The following is a 16,540-nucleotide window of genomic DNA, read 5'->3' as shown; positions in this document are numbered from 1 at the left end:
ATCCCTGGTGAGGACGCTCATCCGCGCCTCCCACCCCCCACACGCTGTGCCTTCCTGTGGAGCCTCGCTCAATCCCTGCCAGCGCTCGGCATCCTGGGTAAACCGGCCGATTTTCTGCCTTTCCACCGCCCCCGCTTTACTGCGCAAGCGTAGTCTCCGCCCTTCAGCTCACGCCCCGTAACGGTGGGCGCGCTCTCGCGAGACCACGTCCGCGGCGTCGCGATGGAGGAGCCGTGAGTGCGGCCCAGGGGGAGAGGGGCCGGGGGCGGATAGGGGAGGGGGGCGAGGGCCGGAAAGGGTCGGGGCGGCGCGGCCGGACCAGGCGGAAGGAGGTCCTGGCGTAACCTGAGGCCGCGCCCTCCTCCCTTCCTCCTGCAGATGCCCCGGCACTGCTCGGCCGCGGGCTGCTGCACCCGCGACACGCGCGAGACCCGGACCCGCGGGATCTCTTTCCACAGGTGAGCGCGTCGCCGCTAGGCGTGCGCGTGCGTGCCGTATGCGTGTGCAGGAGTGGCTGCGTGAGGTGGGGCGCTGCGCCTGCGCGGGGACAGGCGACCCCGCCTCCAGCGGGGGTGGGGCGGGGCGTTCCCGGAGCTTCCCCTGGGTTGCAGTGGAAGGAAAAGGTGCCTGTTGGGAGCATGCCCGCCGGCCGGCCTCCCTTACCCTCTTAGTGAGGGCCTGCTGTGAGTCAGGCGCTGGGGGCAGACTGGACCCCCGCCCGTCCCCGGGCGGAGGAAGGCCTGGGGAGCTAGGCAGGGGCCTGGAGCTCGGGACCCCCTGCTTCTGCCCCCTCGCAGCCGAGGGTCTCAGCTCCCATCCCAGGGCTCTCTGCCGCTCCTCGGATCAAACCTCCTTTTCCACGCTCCACATTTCCAGTCTCCGAGCCTTTGCGCCGGTGCCCCCCGCACAGAACGCCCCCTCTTCCTCCTCCAAGGCCCGCTCCAGCGCCCATTTTCCAGATGAGGGCACTGAGGCTCACGGCGGGGTCTCTTCCCATCATGAGGCTTGGCCCGTGGTTGGAGGGGAAGGGAGAATCCTCCGAATACCTTCCAGATCCCATTCCCTGCTTGCTGGGACTCCCCCCCAGGTCCCGCCTCGTGCCCAGTTTAAAGAGGTCGGGGCTTCACTGTGGGGCGGCAGGGCGGAGCCGGGACCTGGGGGGGGGGGGGGGGGGCCGTGGGAGCTCCCGGGGCACCTCCTGAGCTGGGCCGCGGGGCGGGGCTCCCTTCAGGCTGCCCAAGAAGGACAACCCCCGACGTGGACTCTGGCTGGCCAACTGCCGGCGGCTGGACCCCAGCGGGCAGGGGCTCTGGGACCCCGCGTCCGAGTACATCTACTTCTGCTCCAAACACTTCGAGGAGAACTGCTTTGAGCTGGTGGGGATCAGGTAGGCCCCTGGGGGCGGGGGCGGGGCGGGGCGGGGCAGAGCTGAGGGGCGGGGCTCCCCTCAAGGTCTCTCCTCCCTCCCAGTGGCTATCATAGGCTAAAGGAAGGGGCCGTCCCCACCATATTCGAGTCTTTCTCCAAGCTGCGGCGGACTTCCAAAGCCAAGACGCATGGGTTCCACCCAGGCTCTCCCGATCTTGCCCGACTCAGGAGACGCAGACGCCGGTATGTCCCGGGGGCCACAGGGCCTGATGGTTCCGGGCCTCAGTTTCCCCACCTGTCAGACAAAGGCAGCGGGGCGGGGATCCCCGGGATTGGGGCGGGCCTTGTATCTCTTGTCCGGTTTCCTCCACAGCTGTTCTGCCGGCCTGCCGCCCCCTCCCCCTGTAAATAGCACCCTGGTGAACGGGCCGGCTCCTGGTGATGTCCCCTGCTTCCCCGGGGAAGAGCTGCCTGCCCCCGAAGGCCCCGCTCCCCCAGAGAGCCTGCCGGCCCTGCCACCCTCACCGGCTCCCAGCGGCCTCGTGAGCCCCTTCTCTGACCTCCTGGAGCCCCTGGCACCCCACGGGGAGGAAGCGAGCTGCGCGACACCCCCCTCCCCCGAGCAGGAGCCCTCACCCTCCACGGCCCGGCCCGTGTCCCCCTCAGCCTACATGCTGCGGCTGCCCCCGCCGGCCGGGGCCTACATCCAGAGCGAGCACAGCTACCAGGTGGGCAGCGCGCTGCTGTGGAAGAGGCGGGCTGAGGCGGCCCTGGACGCCCTGGACAAAGCCCAGCGCCAGCTACAGGCCTGCAAGCGCCGAGAGCAGCGTCTGCGCCTGAGGATCGCTCGGCTGCAGCAGGAGCGAGTGCGAGACAAGCGGGCCCAGGGGGATGCCCGGCAGGCCCCGAAAGAGCACTCACAAGGCTTCGAACCACAGTGAAGGACGTCGGTGGAGGGCTGGGACTTGGGGTGCCAGCCAGGCTGCCCCAGACCTCTGGCTTGCTTTGTGGGGGAGGGGCCAAAACACCGTATTTCTGGCACTTTGGGTGATCTGAGTTCCTTCTGCTCCCTCCCCGCACAGTCACCTGCCCAGGCAGAGCGCCGGCACCAACAGGGTCTTGTTTCCTTTGCGTCTGTGCCAAGCCATTCTGCGACGGTCAAAGGGAACACTGCAGCCCACCTAAGGACGGCGGCCCTGGGGGCAGGCCCGGCCCTCTGCCCAAGGCTCCTCCAGCACCCGGAGGACTCCCGACCTCCACACACAGCACAGTGCTCATCCTCCCCCCGCCCGAAAGGCAGACAAGCAGACTGACCGGCCAGAGTCCTTTATTTCCGCCCAGAGCAGTCCCTCACTAGGAAAGGACCCTCTGGGGTGTTGGGGACCGAGGCCTGCACTTGCCAATCTGGGCCTTTCCCCTGGCACCCTCCCCTCTGGATGAGCTTCAGAAGCCCCCCGACACAGGCCGCAAACCGGCAAGGAAGGACAGAAGGGCCACCAAAGCCGGGGCCCAGCCAAGGACACATCTGCCCCACTAGGTAGAGGTGGCCAGTGTGGCTGCCAGGGGCCCCTCCCTCCCTCGGGCCGTGGCCCCTCAGCTCCTGCCACCCCTCCAAGTGGTGACAGCCTGGGGGTCCTGGGGCTCGGCCCAGCCCTGTCTTTGGACATCAGGGCAGGGGAGGGCAGTGACACGCCCCAACCCCCAGCCTAAAAGGTAAGAGGCCTAGAAAATAAAACCGGCCCCGGAGAAAGGAATAGCGGCAGCCTTGGCGCCCATGACTGGTCATTGCTGTGCCCAAACTGCACCCTCACACCGCCTGCGAGCTCCCTGCATTGCCCCAGGCAGCAGAGGGAGGCAGCGCCCACACTGGGCATGTGAAAAATGTCCCCAGGCATAGTGGAGCCAGGAAGAGGCTGGACTGTCCAGCAGTAAAGGAGGGCACACTGGGGGGGTTGTTGAACCCTGGGCCCCAGGGACGAGAGGGAGGGGCAGTCAGGGTGCTGCCCTCCTCCGCAGTCTTTGTCCTTCCCTGAGGGGCAGAGGGACGCCAGGCACACGACTGCCGGCTCCCACTCGTCCGTTCCCGAGGCCTGGGGAGAGGATCCCCCGAGGCCTGGGAGCCTGCAGGCACCCCTTCCCCCGGAGGAGGCTGAGGGTCTGCTCTGGCCCACGGAGCCTCCATCCACACCAGCCCGCTGCGTCCCCCAGGGCTGGGCCTCCGGAGCATCATATGTCGGAGCCCAGCTCGGCGCACTGCTTGTCAGATATGTGAGTGGCCAAAGACTCGATGATGTCCACGAGGAGCGGCTGGCTCAGGGCTCGGAGGTTGGGCAGCTTGGAAACCTTCGGGAAAAGCCGAGATGGGAGAGGTCACTGCGGGCCTCTGGGTGGGGGTCACGGCCTCTCCCTCGCCGACCCCCACAAAGCACCTCCGGGGCTGGCTGTGACCCTCGGGGTGCAGCACCCGCCAGAGATGTGGGCAAACACCCACTGTGCCCACGGTGGCGCGTCCTCGGGGCCCTGGGCCAGTGAGGACAAGAGCTTGTTCACGGCCCGGCCCTTCCTGTGGGACCAGCCCCACGGCAGCCCCCTGGGCCTGTGCGATCTGATGCAGCGCCTGTGCTCGCCTCCCTGGCCCCCTCCTCCCCTCCAGACACAGGGCCCTGGGGAAGGCGGGGCGGGCTCGGTTCCACATGGAGCGACAGTCGGGTAACAGCAGCACTTTTATTCCTGGGATGCCTCGCCAGGGCGCCCCAAGACGTGACTGGGGAGCTTGGGCCAGAGCCAGGGGGCTGCCGGCTGCCCCCTCCCTGGCTTGCTGGCTCAGCCCCCTGGGCCCCGTGCTCCGGCCTCCCTTGTGAGCGGCAACCGGGCCAGGAAGGTGCCCACAAACGCTGGGGCCCGGCGGTCAGTGCCACACGCTGCACCTCCTCCTCCTGGGCCCCACGGCCTGCCATCCCAGGAGGGCCCGGATTCCTCCGGCGTGCCCTCGCGCTTCCCCACCAGTCCCCGCCGGCCTGGGATGGAGGCTCGCACGTGTCCGGAAGGCGGGGCGAAGCCGTCGTGGAGTCCAGCGGGGAGCCGCGCGGGCCCTCAGAGCCAGGGCAGGCGGGGTGGGCAGCAGACCCCCCAAACCCCCGAGAAGGGCCAACCCACCTTGGTGAACTGGTGCACGATGATGTGCAGGCAATGCCGCTTCATGTCCAGCGCCTGCGTCTTGTCGGCAGCCTCTAGAATCTGAGACGCGGGGCAGGCCCTCAGAGAGGGCCCCGCCCCCGCCAGGCCCCGCCCCGCCCGGCCAGGCCCCGCCCCCTACCTGGAGCACGTTCTCCACCGTCACGTTCATCTCCAGGTTCTGCCTGCAGTAGGCCTGGAGCCGGTTGTTGTAGAAGCCGTAGTAGTAGGGCGCAGCAAAGAGGTAGCTGGGGGAGGGTTAAGGAAAGGAAAGCCCCGCCCAGCCCGGCTCGGCCCCGCCCCGCCCCGCCCCGCGGCAGGATACAGCGAGTCCTCGGGCGGCATGTCCACCTCCCCGTAGTAGATGTAGCGCAGCATGGACTCGAAGGCCTGCTTGCTGGGCACCATCTCCCCGATGGAGATGTTCACCTGCCCGTCCTCGGGCATGAAGGATCGGAACATGGCTTCGAAGTAACTGGGAGGCGGAGAGGCCCTGCTGCTGCTGCCCCAGCCTGCGGCGCCCGCCCCCCCCACTCCCCTCCCCCGCCTGCCCGCCGGCCTACCTGGAGCGCGCGGCCAGGATGGCCTTGTGGGCCGGCCTCGGGTGGCCGTCCAGGAGCAGGGTGATGTCGCAGAAGTCCGTCCCCGCCCCCTCCAAGCAGGCCTTCATGTCCTGGATGAGCGACGTGCCTGCAGGAGGCGGATGGGCGGAGGGTGAGGCTGGCTGGGGGGCGGGGGCGGGGACGCCCCTCCCCCAAAGGGCCCCGCCCACCTATGTCCACGGGCTGTTCGCAGTGCGCCCGGATGGGCGGCTGCTGCTTCCGTCGCACGATCTCCACGATGAGGGAGGACGAGAGGTGCTCGAACTCCTTCATCATGATCACCTGGTTGAAGTGGGACTCCTTCACCACGAAGTTGAGGCAGTGCTCCTGCGCGGGCAGACAGACAGACCCTGGCTAAGTCACTGCCCCGGCCAGGCCAGGCCCCGCCCCTTCCTGGAGGAGGCCCCGCCCACCTTGAGCTGGTCCAGCTGCAGCTTGCTGGCGCTCTCGCACACGGCCAGGACGTTCTGCAGGTCCACCGAGGCCTCGATGTACTGCAGGCACAGCTGCTCCAGGCGGCACAGCTGGAAGCTCAGCGCCAGCTTGTACACGTCCATGATGAGCAGCACATCCTGCACGCGGCCTGGCCGAAGGGGAGCGGAGGGGGCGGCTCGGGGGCGGCGCTGGTCCGGCCCGGCCCCTCCCCACCCCTCGCCCGCCGGGGCCGCTCCTCCGCCCTACCCTTGCGGGGGTACTTGATCTTGTCGGTGTACAGGAACTGCATGAGCACCTCGAAGGGCTGCGCCTCGGCCTCGCGGATGGCCACCTCCAGCAGGGAAGGCCGCGGTGGCCCCGGCCCTGGCCCTTCCTCCTCGGCCTCCGGCCTGGACTTCTACACTCGACCAAAACAAAGAGGGGCAAGGCCTCAGTTTGCCCATCTGTAAAAGGGAGCCCATCCCACAGGCCCTTCCGCGGGAACATCCCTGCCTCAGCGGGAGGATCCGTCTTGGTGACAGAAGCCCTGCGTTCCGTTGCACAGTGAGGACTCTGAAGGGATTCGAACCCAGGTCCTCTGATCCCCATCCTCCCGAAGGAGTCTGGGAAACGGCCGGCTTCTGGTCAGAGCAGAGGCCGCTGCTGATCCCTACTCACCATGGAGGGCAGGCCAGGGGTGAGACACGGACTGCTGCCCAGCTCCCTTCTGGCAGCCTGTCCACACTGGAACAGCCCCGGGACCAGCCAGTCTCCCCCAACCAACGTGGAACTTGCATCTGGGCTCCTTCTGCCAGCCTCCAGTCCCACACCTTCTCCCTGGGTGCTGCCCTGCTGGCACCCCTGCCTGGAGAAGCCCAGGGTTCGAGCAGCACTTCTGGCAGGAGGCCCAAGGCTGCTCCTCACTGGCTCACTTGCTTCTCTCATTGGTTCACTTATTCGCACCTTCACTCAGATCCATGTGTTTGCCCCTAGCTCCTTACTCGCTCCTTCCCTCCTTGGCTCACTTGCTTGTGCCTTCATTAATTCATTTGTTTCCCCCTCACTGACTCCTCTGAGCTCCCTCACTTGCTTGTTCATTAATTCACTTGTTTGCTCCTTTGCTAATTTGTCATTGGCTCACTCGTTTGCTCCTTCGCTTGTTTACTTGCTTGTTCCTTCCTTAATTCACTCATTTCCCTCTTGCTCGCTTGTACCTTTGTTACTTCACTCATTTGCTCCCTCATTGGCTCTTACTTGCTCTGTTCTCTTGCTTGTTCCTTCCTTAATTCTCATTTGCTCCCTTGGCTCTTGCTTGCTCCACTTGTTCTCTTGCTTATTTAATTCACTTGTTTGCTCCCTCGCTTGTTTACTTGCTTGTTCCTTCGTTAATTCACTGGTTTCCCCCTTGCTTGCTTATTGACTCGGTTGCTCCCTCACTTGTTCTCTTGCTGGTTTGCTCACTTATTCCTTTGTTACTTCACTCATTGGCTCTCTTGCTTGGTCCTTCATTAATCCTCATTTGCTCCACTTGTTCGTCTTGCTGGCTCTCTCGCTTGTTCCCTTCTTGATTCACTTGTGTGCTTCCTCCTTCCTTCACTGGCTCACTCGCTTGCCTGCTTGCTCGCTGGATTGTGTCCTGCCTTGGGTGATTTGGTATTTCTCCCCTGAATGCCCCCCCCCGGCCCCGGCCCCCCATTCTAGGAGGCTGGGATCTCTCAGTGTGGCCCTGGGAAGGGTCCGCTGGCCAGTGCCTCAGACAGGAACCTCCTCCCTTTGTGCTTGTGCAAAGGGCTCTCGAGGTCAGCCTCTGCGCCGGGCCCCGGGCCGGATCAGCGCCGGGCCCTCCTCCTCCATCTCTCACAAGAACGGTCCGGGATGAGCTCGGGTGCTCCGCGCTCTCCTGGCGAGAGCCCGGTCTGGGCTGACAGTCCTTGGGACCTCCCCGGCGTCCAAGGGAACCCGAGGCAAGCTCACCGGCTCCGTCCCGTCCACACGCTCCACTCTCTTTCCATCGTTGAAAAGCGGGTCCACACTTGCCTGCCCTGTAGTGCTCCCCCGACGGCCCCCAGGACCCACCAAGCTGGACTCGGAGGTGGCCGGGTGCCCACTTGTCGCATCCTAACAGGAGGCCAAAGGTCCTTTCTGGTCCCGTGATGGGCAGCCCCGTCACGAGCGCCCCATCTCGATGGGCCTCGTCTTTGGCATTGGTGCCCCTGATGCCATCCTCACGGCCTGTGCCGCCTCCATCCCTGGTGCCTGGCAAACGTGGGGGCTCACAGCGGGTCTGTCCTGCCCGTCTCCCCTCTATCCCGGGCGCTGCACAAGAGGGGTCCCCACTTCTCCAAGTAGTGAGGCCAGCCATCCGATTCTTCCCTGGGGTGCTTGGGGGGCCTCGCTGGCTCCTCTCTTCCTCGTCCCGTCCCCCCCAGTCTGCCCCCCAGAGGAGCCACCCTGCAGCCGGCCAAGGCCTTCAGAATGGATCACGGAGGGACACTTGGAAAGGCCCGCAGGAGGGGGACCAAAGAGGGTCCCCGATCCAGTCTGTGGCCTCCAGGGCGGGCGTCCCTGCCGGGCCTCAGAGAGGGAGCCCGTCTGCCTGGCCAGAGCCCCTTCCAGAGAAATCGTCCCGGCTGCCCCTCTCCCCGGCCAGCTCTCCGGGCCCTTCTCGCCTCGCCCACCACATGACTGAGGGCCCCTTAGAGGGAAGGGAGGGAGACACCAGAGCCAGACGGACGAGGCCTCCAGGGCCCCCTCCACCCTCCGTGGGGACGTGCCTTCCCCCGAGGCCTCTGGGCACACGGCATCCTGCCTCCTGCCACCATGACAGCCTGGCCCGGCCTCACCTGAGCCACAACGGGCGCCTGGCAAGGGTCACAGCCGGCCAGAGCCCAGCCCAGAGGCCACCTGGGAAAAGGGGGCTGAGGCGCCCAGAGCAGGGCTGACGGGCCGGGGGGAGCCCAGGGCAGGGCTGACGGGCCGGGGGGAGCCCAGGGCAGGGCTGACGGGCCGGGGGGAGCCCAGGGCAGGGCTGACGGGCCGGGGGGAGCCCAGGGCAGGGCTGACGGGCCGGGGGGAGCCCAGGGCAGGGCTGATGGGCCGGGGGGAGCTGGCACCCATCCGTGACACCCCCGTCCGTCTGCCCCTCAGGTCCCCGTGGATGGGGGGCCCTCACCTGCCGCGCTCGCTCCCGGGCCTGCGTTATCTTCTTCCGCAGCCACTTGCACCGAGCTGTGACGATCGCGATGTGTCCTCGAACCCGCTCCTCCTTCTGTGGACAAGAAGCCCAGCCCGTCACCAGCTCTCCGGGGCCCCTCGGGCAGGTGAAGGGACGGACCCCACTGTCTGTCACAGGCTCCAGGTGCAAATTCTGCCTCTGCCGCCTACTCCCCCGGGGCACCCCTGGGCCCAAGGTCCGCCCAGGGTGACATCCACATCCCCACGCCCAGGAAGCGCTCGCGATGCCCCGACCCGGGGAGCTCCCTCCCTCTGACGGGGCCCCTCCGGGGGACCCACCTCTCCCAGGATGAACTCCATGTCGCTGAACTGGCGGCTCTCCCACAGGCGCCCGTAGTCCTCGTGCAGCGTGCACTTGGGGTAGCAGGAGAACTGCGAGACACGGCAGCCCGCCAGCTCCCGGCGAGCTCGCGGGCCGGCAGGCCCCCCGCCCCCCCGCGTGCCGCCCAGCTAGGCCTCACGGCCGGAGGCGGGGCCGGGGCGGAGGCTCTGACCCTCCCCCCAGGAAGGGCGGCCAGGGCCGAGGCGGGCACCTGAAATCGGTACATCTCCCCGCTGCGGATGTTGTTGTCCACGGTGCCCCCGAAGATGTACATGGCGTCCGAGATGACGGCGGCCGCGTGGAACAGCCTCCCGCTGGGCAGCTGCGCCAGGAGATGAGGGCCCGTGAGCGGGCGGGGGAGCGAGCCAGAGCCCAGCACCCGCCCGGCCGGCCTCCCGCCCACCCGCAGGGCCGCGGCGCCTCTGCCCCGGGACGGCCTGCCTGGGCAAAGGAGGAAGCAGCGAGAGGGCAGGCGGCCCGCCCGGGCCCGGGAGAGCGGCGGCTCCGAGCGAGGCCCCGAAGTCGCAGCCGGGCCCGACAGCACGTGCCGGGGAGGCGGCCGGGCCTCACGCACCCTCCAGCCCGGGGAGGCCCAGTCCCTGCCCCGTCCTTCGGGCTCTTCCGCCTCCAACCCCGGGGACGAGAAAGGGCGGCAGCGGCCGCTCCTGCCGGCCCAGTCCGGCCTCCCTGCTTGGTCGAGGCCAGGCCTGGCCTCGCTCTCGATCCCACTTAAACGAACGCTCGTCCACCAGCGTAGAGGCCGCAGACTCTCGGCCGTCCTCCTTGGTCCGGCCAAAGCCCTCCCTCTCCCCGGGCCCAGCGCTTGCCTGGCCCCGCTCTTCAGGGCCCTCCACCTGCACAGGCGCAGGCTCCGGGCCAGGGGCGACTCTCCTGGCCTCGGAGAGAAGCTGGCCGGCGCCACGGAGGGGCCGGCGGGGCTCTGGAGGGAGGGAGGGACCGGCCATGCGCGATTCCCCCCCCGGGGCTGCTCCCCCTCAGGCTCCGGCCCGGCCCCACTCTGTCTGTCTGTCTGTCTGTCCCGCCGGGCTGCTCACCTCGCTGTCGGGGCTCGGCCGGATGACCTCCCACGTCTGGAAGTCCACGTCGTAGCAGTGAAGCTCGTTGGGGAGGGTGTTGTCGGCCGCCCCCCCGAACACGTAGAGGTGCCGGTCGAAGGCAACCATGGTGTGCCCGTACCTCCGCTGCGGGGGCGGGGGCGAGCCCCGCAGCAGGTGCTCGGTGGGGATGCGGGTCCAGCTGGGGACAGGAGGAGACGGTCACCCACCCCCGAGCCGCCGCCACCCATCCTGCTGCCCATCCCCCAGCCGCCGCCACCCATCCTGCTGCCCATCCCCCAGCCGCCGCCACCCATCCTGCTGCCCATCCCCCAGCCGCCGCCACCCATCCTGCTGCCCATCCCCCAGCCGCCGCCACCCATCCTGCTGCCCATCCCCCAGCCGCCGCCACCCATCCTGCTGCCCATCCCCCAGCCGCCGCCACCCATCCCGCCACCACCGGCACCCATCCCGCCACCCATCCCCCAGCCGCCGCCCTCACACTTTGTCCCGGAACTCGAACTGGAAGAGGTTGTTGGTGATCTTGGCGCCGCTCTGGCCCGAGAACACGAACATCTTGTCCCTGCACACGGCCACGGGGAAGTTGCAGCAGGAAGGGGGGATCTCGCCGCTCTGCTCGATCTAGGACCCGGGGAAATCGGCCGGGGAGGGCCTTCAGGAAGGGGCGCCTCCCCCTGCCGGCCCTGCCTCGGGGGCTCCCGGGATGCCCCGCGGCTGCCCGACGCGCCGGACTATTCGCTAGGAGGCGGCCGGGGACTCCGCAGAAAGTCGGGAAGACACGAGGTCGGGTCTGGCCTCAGACACTCACTAGCTGTGTCACCCTGGGCAAGTCACTTCACCCTGTTGGCCTCAGTTTCCTCGTCTGTAAGAGGCGCCCACACAGAGCAGTCGCCAAAGAAACGCTGGCCGGAGTCAGACAGAAGCTCCTCTGCCAGCTTTTAGGGCCTTCCCGGTCGGGCCTCACCGCCCCCTCCCAGACTCCCCAGCCGCCCTCTGTCCCCCCATGCTGGTTTCTTTCTATTCCTCCCTCCATCTCCCACCTCCAGGCCTTTGTCCCCACGCCTGGAGTGCCCTGCTCGCCCCTCTCCTCCCCCCAGAGCCGTCTCAAGGCCGTGGGCTCGAGGGGTCCCACGGATGGGGTGAGAAAAGCTGTTCCGGCACCCTTGCGCCCTCCAGGCTCACGACAGCCTGGGCTGGGACAGGCTTGGCCCCGGGGCTCCTTCCCTGCGTGACGGCAGCGCCCCGAAGCTCACCTCTTCCCAGCAGGTCAGCTCTCGGTCCTGAAGGCCGATCGTCCACATGTCACTTAGCCTGGATCGGGAGAGGCCGGGGACGGCGGCGGTGACTGCCTGGCGCGGCGCCTGGCCGTGCCCGACACGGGCCGCCCCCTTCCTGCAGCCCCACTTTAGACCAAAGAGGAAGAGGCTGGCCCAGCAGGGGACGAGATGGCGGCACGAGCCGGGGCCTCCCGGCCAGCTTCCTCCCAGGACGGAGAAGGCCCAGGGCCGGGCCTGCAGCACCTGGGCCAGCCCCGCGCCGGGCCTGCAGGGAGAGCCAGGCCCGGCGAGGGCCACGGCAGGCCGTAATGGCACCTCCGGGTCTCGGAGGCCGCGCAGGAAGCAGTTTCTCCAGGCTGCCTGAGGGAGCCTCCCATCCCAGCAAAAGCCCAGACACCCCGACCGAGAGCATCCTGTGGGCGCTCTTCCTGGGGCACTGCCCGCACCAGGCCTATGGGGGCCCCCCAGCATCCTGTGGGGGCTCTTCCTGCGGTGCTGCCCGCACCAGGCCTAGGGGGGGCCCCCCAGCATCCTGTGGGCGCTCTTCCTGGGGCACTGCCCGCACCAGGCCTATGGGGGCCCCCCAGCATCCTGTGGGCGCTCTTCCTTCGGTGCTGCCCGCACCAGGCCCGCGGGGGCCCCCCAGCATCCTGTGGGCGCTCTTCCTGGGGCACTGCCCGCACCAGGCCTAGGGGGGGCCCCCCAGCATCCTGTGGGCGCTCTTCCTGCGGTGCTGCCCGCACCAGGCCCGCGGGGGCCCCCCAGCATCCTGTGGGCCGAGGTCAGCCAGACACACAGGACAGACTGCCTCTGGGGGAGCCGGCCAGGGCTGCACAGCCATCGGGCAGTGCCAGGGAAGGGAAGCCAGCCTCGTGCCCACGTACCGGGCATTGCCGTCGTAGCCTGCGAAGATCCACAGCTTGTCGCTGTACACGGTCGCCCCGTGTGCCGACCTCGCCACAGGTAACCTGCGGGGGAGCCGGACGCGTGAGGGAAGCCGCTGGGCACCGCCGGCCCGGCCTCCCACCCCTCCCTGGGACGTCTCCGCGCGGGCCCGGGAGCCTGAGTCTGCTCGTGTCCCGACTCCTAGCCCGGGCACGCAGCGTGCTGGGTCTGCAGTCACGAAGGCCCGAGTGACCCTGGCTGAGTCACGAGCCCGCGGGGTGCCTCCGGCTGGCCCGCCACTTCCGGGGGGAGCCGGAGGCCGATGGGGCAGGCCGTGGGCTGCCCCCGAGGAGGCCCGGCCCGGCCGCCGCTCACCTCCCTTCGATCTTCCACTCCGCCCACTGGCCGGTGGCGAACTTGTACTCGAACAGGTCGTTCTTGTTCTTCAGGTTGGAGTTGGAGTAAATGTCGCCCGTGTAGCCGCCTGTGAAGACGCGGCCTGTGAGGGCCCCTCCAGGCCTCCCAGGCTGCCCCGGGGGCCCTGGGCAAAGGCACGAGCCCCCCAGAGGAGGCTCCAGGAGGGCCTCGGCACCCCAGGGTGGGGGGTCGCGGCGCCCCCCCATCCCGGGCCACGCGGCGCTCACCAAACACAAACATGCTGCTCCCGTAGACGACGGCCGAGTGGTGGTAGCGGGGGGCCGGCGGCGTCCCGGTGGTGAAGGCCCTGCAGAGGGGCACGAAGGGGCGTCGGCTCCCCATCCCGGCCTGGAACCCCCCCCGGGCCATCCCCCGCAGGCCTGCGCCCGCCCCGCCCCCCGCCGGAGCCCACCTGCACCACGAGCAGTCCTTGACGTCGAAGCGCAGCAGGTCGTTCAGCATCGTCTTTCTGAAAGGGACGAGGCCCCGTTCAGGCCGGCCGGACCCCGGGAGGCCGCCGCTGGGCCCGCTGCTCGGACACGGGGGCAGCCCAGCAGGCAGAGCCTCTTCTGAGCCCTTCCCTTCCGCCGCAGACCCCACGCTGGCGTCGCCCCCAGGCAGAAGGGCATTAAGGGCTGGAGGCAGAGGCGGAAGGGACCGGCCCAGGGTCTCCCCGGGAACCCAGGACCTCCCCTCTCCAGGCCCAGCTTTCTCCACCGAGCCACCCGGCCGCCCCGCTCAGGCACCTTCTACCCAAGTCCAAGAGGCCAGCTCACGGCACCGTCCTGCCTCAGTTTCCCCACGTGTAAAGTGAGGGCATAATCTGGGAGGCCTTGAAGGTTCTCTGTAGCCGTACAGCCAGAGCCTCCAAGTTAGAATGAAGGTCTGCCGGCTCGGACGTTCTAAGGGTTCTTGGATGCGAGGTGGCCTCCCGCTGGGCCTGGGGCCACCCCGGGGCCTCCCCAAGAGGCTCGGCTCATCCCTCTGGAATAAACCAGGCTCCTCAGGCCTCACAGCGCTGGACGACGGGCAGCGGCTCCCTGTACACAGGACTGACTGCACATATGTGGGTCCACGTGGGAGCCTCGAACATCAGGAAAGCGAGGACGACAGAAACAGGCCTACCCTGGCCAAATGGCACTAAAGGTCAGGGTAGGATTTGAACCCGGGGCCCCGGCCTCCAGAACCCCACCATCTGCTGACAGCAGTCTTTACACAGAACTTGGATGTTGGAGGCCAGACTGGAACTCAGGCCCGGCCTCTGCCCGCAGTAATGCCCCCATGAGCCAGGCAAGAGTTAGGGAAAGAAAATCACCCCCCAGGCCTCAGAGGTAGAATTCGAACCCTGAACAGCCCGGAAAGCTCCTCCAAGGCTCCATCTCACACCCCTACAAATGGCAGCAATGCCGCCCCAGAGGAGTGAGCCCCCTCGCTCACCTACCCATTGTCGCCTCCAAACACGTAGATGGCATCCTTATAAGCCACCACTGTGTGCTTGCTGCGCCTGCCCGGGGAGAGCGGGGAGGTGGGAGGGTCAGAACAAGGGGCCTGCTGGGAAGCCCCCACAAGAGGGTCCTGACCTGCCCCCTCGCCAATGCTTCCCACAGCCCCGCCCCTCCACCAAGCCCCACCCCCTCCAGCAAGCCTTCCCGGGATCCATCCTTCCACCAGAGCCCAGCCTCCTCCCCAATTCCACTCTACCACCGAGACCCCTCCCACCGCGGTCCCACCCCAGCCCCGCCCCCTCGACAGACACTCCCCCTTCCTAAACAGGCCCCGCCCCCTCCGCAGCCTAGACACCAGCCCCCACTCCTCCACTAAAACCCCGCCCCCACCGCGGCCCCTCCCCCTTCTGGATCTGCTGGCAGGCCCCGCCACCACATGCACACAGGCATTCACGCACCGCGCGCCCACGAACTCGTCGCAGGGCGGTAGGCGGCGCCATCGGTGCACAGTCTCGAAGGGCCCGAAGTTGAGAGTCAGATACTCCACGCTATCCGAGCAGCTGTGGTCAAAGTCCACGCTCGGGGCCACCTTGGGTCGCGCGGCCGCAGCAGCCCCTGTACCGGAGCCAGAGATGGATCCGGAGCTGGAGCCAGGGCCGGAGCAGCCGCCGCCCGGCGCCGCCGCCATGCCCACACCGCCCCTTTCGGAGCCCCGCCCCGCGCCTCCCAGTGGTCCCCGCGTCAGGACTACAGTTTCCGGCAGGCCTTACTACATAACCGATACTGTCCTCAGCACGGGATCACGCAGCGCCTGCCGGGATATGTAGTCCCATCGAAGCGCGGGGACCGCGACCGGGTGTAACCAGGGTGGGGCCGTCGCTCCCAGGCTGCATAATTTCTTTCCGGAAATGTAGTCCGAAAAGTGCCTGTTGGGAGTTGAAGTCTGTTCGTGGGTTTTCTGGGAGCAGGCAGTCCTGCGATAATAGCAAGATGGAGCCTTCCGGGAGCGTGAGGCATGCCGGGAGGGGTGGCTAGAAGATAAAGCCGAATGCTTCCCATTGCCCCCTGTAGAGGCACCAAAGCAGCGCTCCGTTTCCAGTCTCTGCCATTGGCCTAGCTGTACCCACTGCCTGGCATGCATTCACTTCCCCTTCTTACAATCCTTCCTTTCAACGTTCTGCCCTGGCCACTTCCTCTGGGAAGCTTTCCCTGTTTCCGCCTAGTCATGCCTTCTCACCTAGGTCATATTGCTATAGAATGCTGAGGGTGGGCTGCCTCACCCTGGACCCGCTGCTGCCCACTGGACCACACTGCCCTCCCAGCAGACCAGAGGCCCAAGGGAGTCTTGCCAGACCCAGAGCCATCCTCCCCTTGTACAGAGGAGGACATTGCGCTTGCCCAGAGCTGGGAAAGGACTTGTCCAAGGACATACAGCCTGGCCCCGAGGCTTCTCCTGCCTCTCAGAATCCAGGGCCATCCTTCCCCTACCACACCCCCTCCAGGGGTCATCTCAGCCTCCCTGCCTCCCACCGCTGGACGGACAGCCAGAATGTGTCCTGGGGACCAAACCATCCCACTTTGGGCCAGCACACCCCAGAGCCCCCCGAATTCATGGTCAGGGGCACAGCGAAGGCCCAAGCCAGGACCCCGGCCACCTCCTCGCCTTCCTCGTCTGTAACATGGGGGCAATGACGGCCGGCGTGATCGGGGCTACAAAGCAGAAGGCTCGGCCATGGGCACTTTGAAGGGGCCCTCCTGGAGAAGGAAACCCGGGAATGGCCGGGCCTCACTGCCTGCGGGCCTTGGTGTCGTCAGGCTCTTCTCACTTGAATCTTGGCTCCTGGCATCTCCTCACCACGGAAAACCCCTCTGGAGGGCACAGCACCCAGCAGATGCCAGGAGCCTCGGCTTCTCTGAAGTCAGGAGGCCATGGGCTTGGGCTGGATTCGAATTCAAGCCCGGCCACTTCTGAGCTGAAGAATGCGGGGGCAAGCCACAACCTGGGAAGCTCAGGGGTCTGGCCATTCCCTCACCGGGCCATAGCCTGGGCTCTTCTCATCCGGAGGCCCCAGGGCACAGCCCAGCTCTGCCACTTACTACCTCGGCCTCTGAACTCCTGCCCGGAGGTGAACTGCCTTCTGCCTTCTGGGGCGCCCTGAAAGGCCCCAGCAGTGGGGGGAGCCGGGGAGCAGCCTCCTTCCCTAGTCGTGGACCCTGTGGGCTCTGCTCCCCGACTCGCCGGGCAGGGGGCGTCCGCGCTCGGATTGGTCCCACAGGAAGGACGAGCCCCCCGGTGGCTCCTTTTAGGACAGCTGGGGGGGGGACG

The 16,540-nt window shown here is 67.6% G+C and overlaps 2 protein-coding genes across 3 annotated transcripts; one reads left to right on the top strand and one right to left on the bottom strand.

The window, feature by feature from the left end:
- The first annotated feature begins 148 nt into the window (after positions 1 to 148).
- Positions 149 to 3,130, top strand: THAP7 (THAP domain containing 7). Its single transcript, XM_001377821.4, has 5 exons — positions 149 to 233; positions 379 to 458; positions 1,232 to 1,387; positions 1,471 to 1,611; positions 1,742 to 3,130. The coding sequence occupies exons 2-5, from the start codon at positions 379 to 381 to the stop codon at positions 2,307 to 2,309; spliced, it is 945 nt and encodes a 314-aa protein (XP_001377858.1). The 5' UTR covers positions 149 to 233; the 3' UTR covers positions 2,310 to 3,130.
- LZTR1 (leucine zipper like post translational regulator 1) lies at positions 2,679 to 15,199 on the bottom strand. Of its 2 annotated transcripts, XM_056821362.1 has the most exons (20): positions 14,673 to 15,199; positions 14,211 to 14,273; positions 13,182 to 13,238; positions 12,997 to 13,076; positions 12,728 to 12,836; positions 12,352 to 12,435; positions 11,444 to 11,501; positions 10,672 to 10,811; positions 10,170 to 10,371; positions 9,326 to 9,436; positions 9,072 to 9,164; positions 8,731 to 8,826; positions 5,826 to 5,976; positions 5,558 to 5,727; positions 5,315 to 5,471; positions 5,106 to 5,232; positions 4,868 to 5,017; positions 4,685 to 4,790; positions 4,525 to 4,605; positions 2,679 to 3,711 (listed from the first exon to the last, which is right to left on the bottom strand). In XM_056821362.1, exons 1-20 carry the CDS (start codon positions 14,900 to 14,902, stop codon positions 3,595 to 3,597), a joined length of 2,382 nt encoding a protein of 793 aa, XP_056677340.1. In that variant the 5' UTR covers positions 14,903 to 15,199; the 3' UTR covers positions 2,679 to 3,594. The 2 variants fall into 2 exon arrangements, with proteins under 2 accessions (XP_056677340.1, XP_056677341.1); XM_056821363.1 differs by lacking the exon at positions 14,673 to 15,199 and having other exon boundaries at positions 14,207 to 14,273.
- Positions 15,200 to 16,540: the final 1,341 nt, after the last annotated feature.

The sequence above is a fragment of the Monodelphis domestica genome, chromosome 3 (assembly GCF_027887165.1).
Source record: "Monodelphis domestica isolate mMonDom1 chromosome 3, mMonDom1.pri, whole genome shotgun sequence".
Lineage (NCBI taxonomy): Eukaryota > Metazoa > Chordata > Mammalia > Didelphimorphia > Didelphidae > Monodelphis > Monodelphis domestica.
This window is presented reverse-complemented; position numbering and strand designations above follow the sequence as displayed.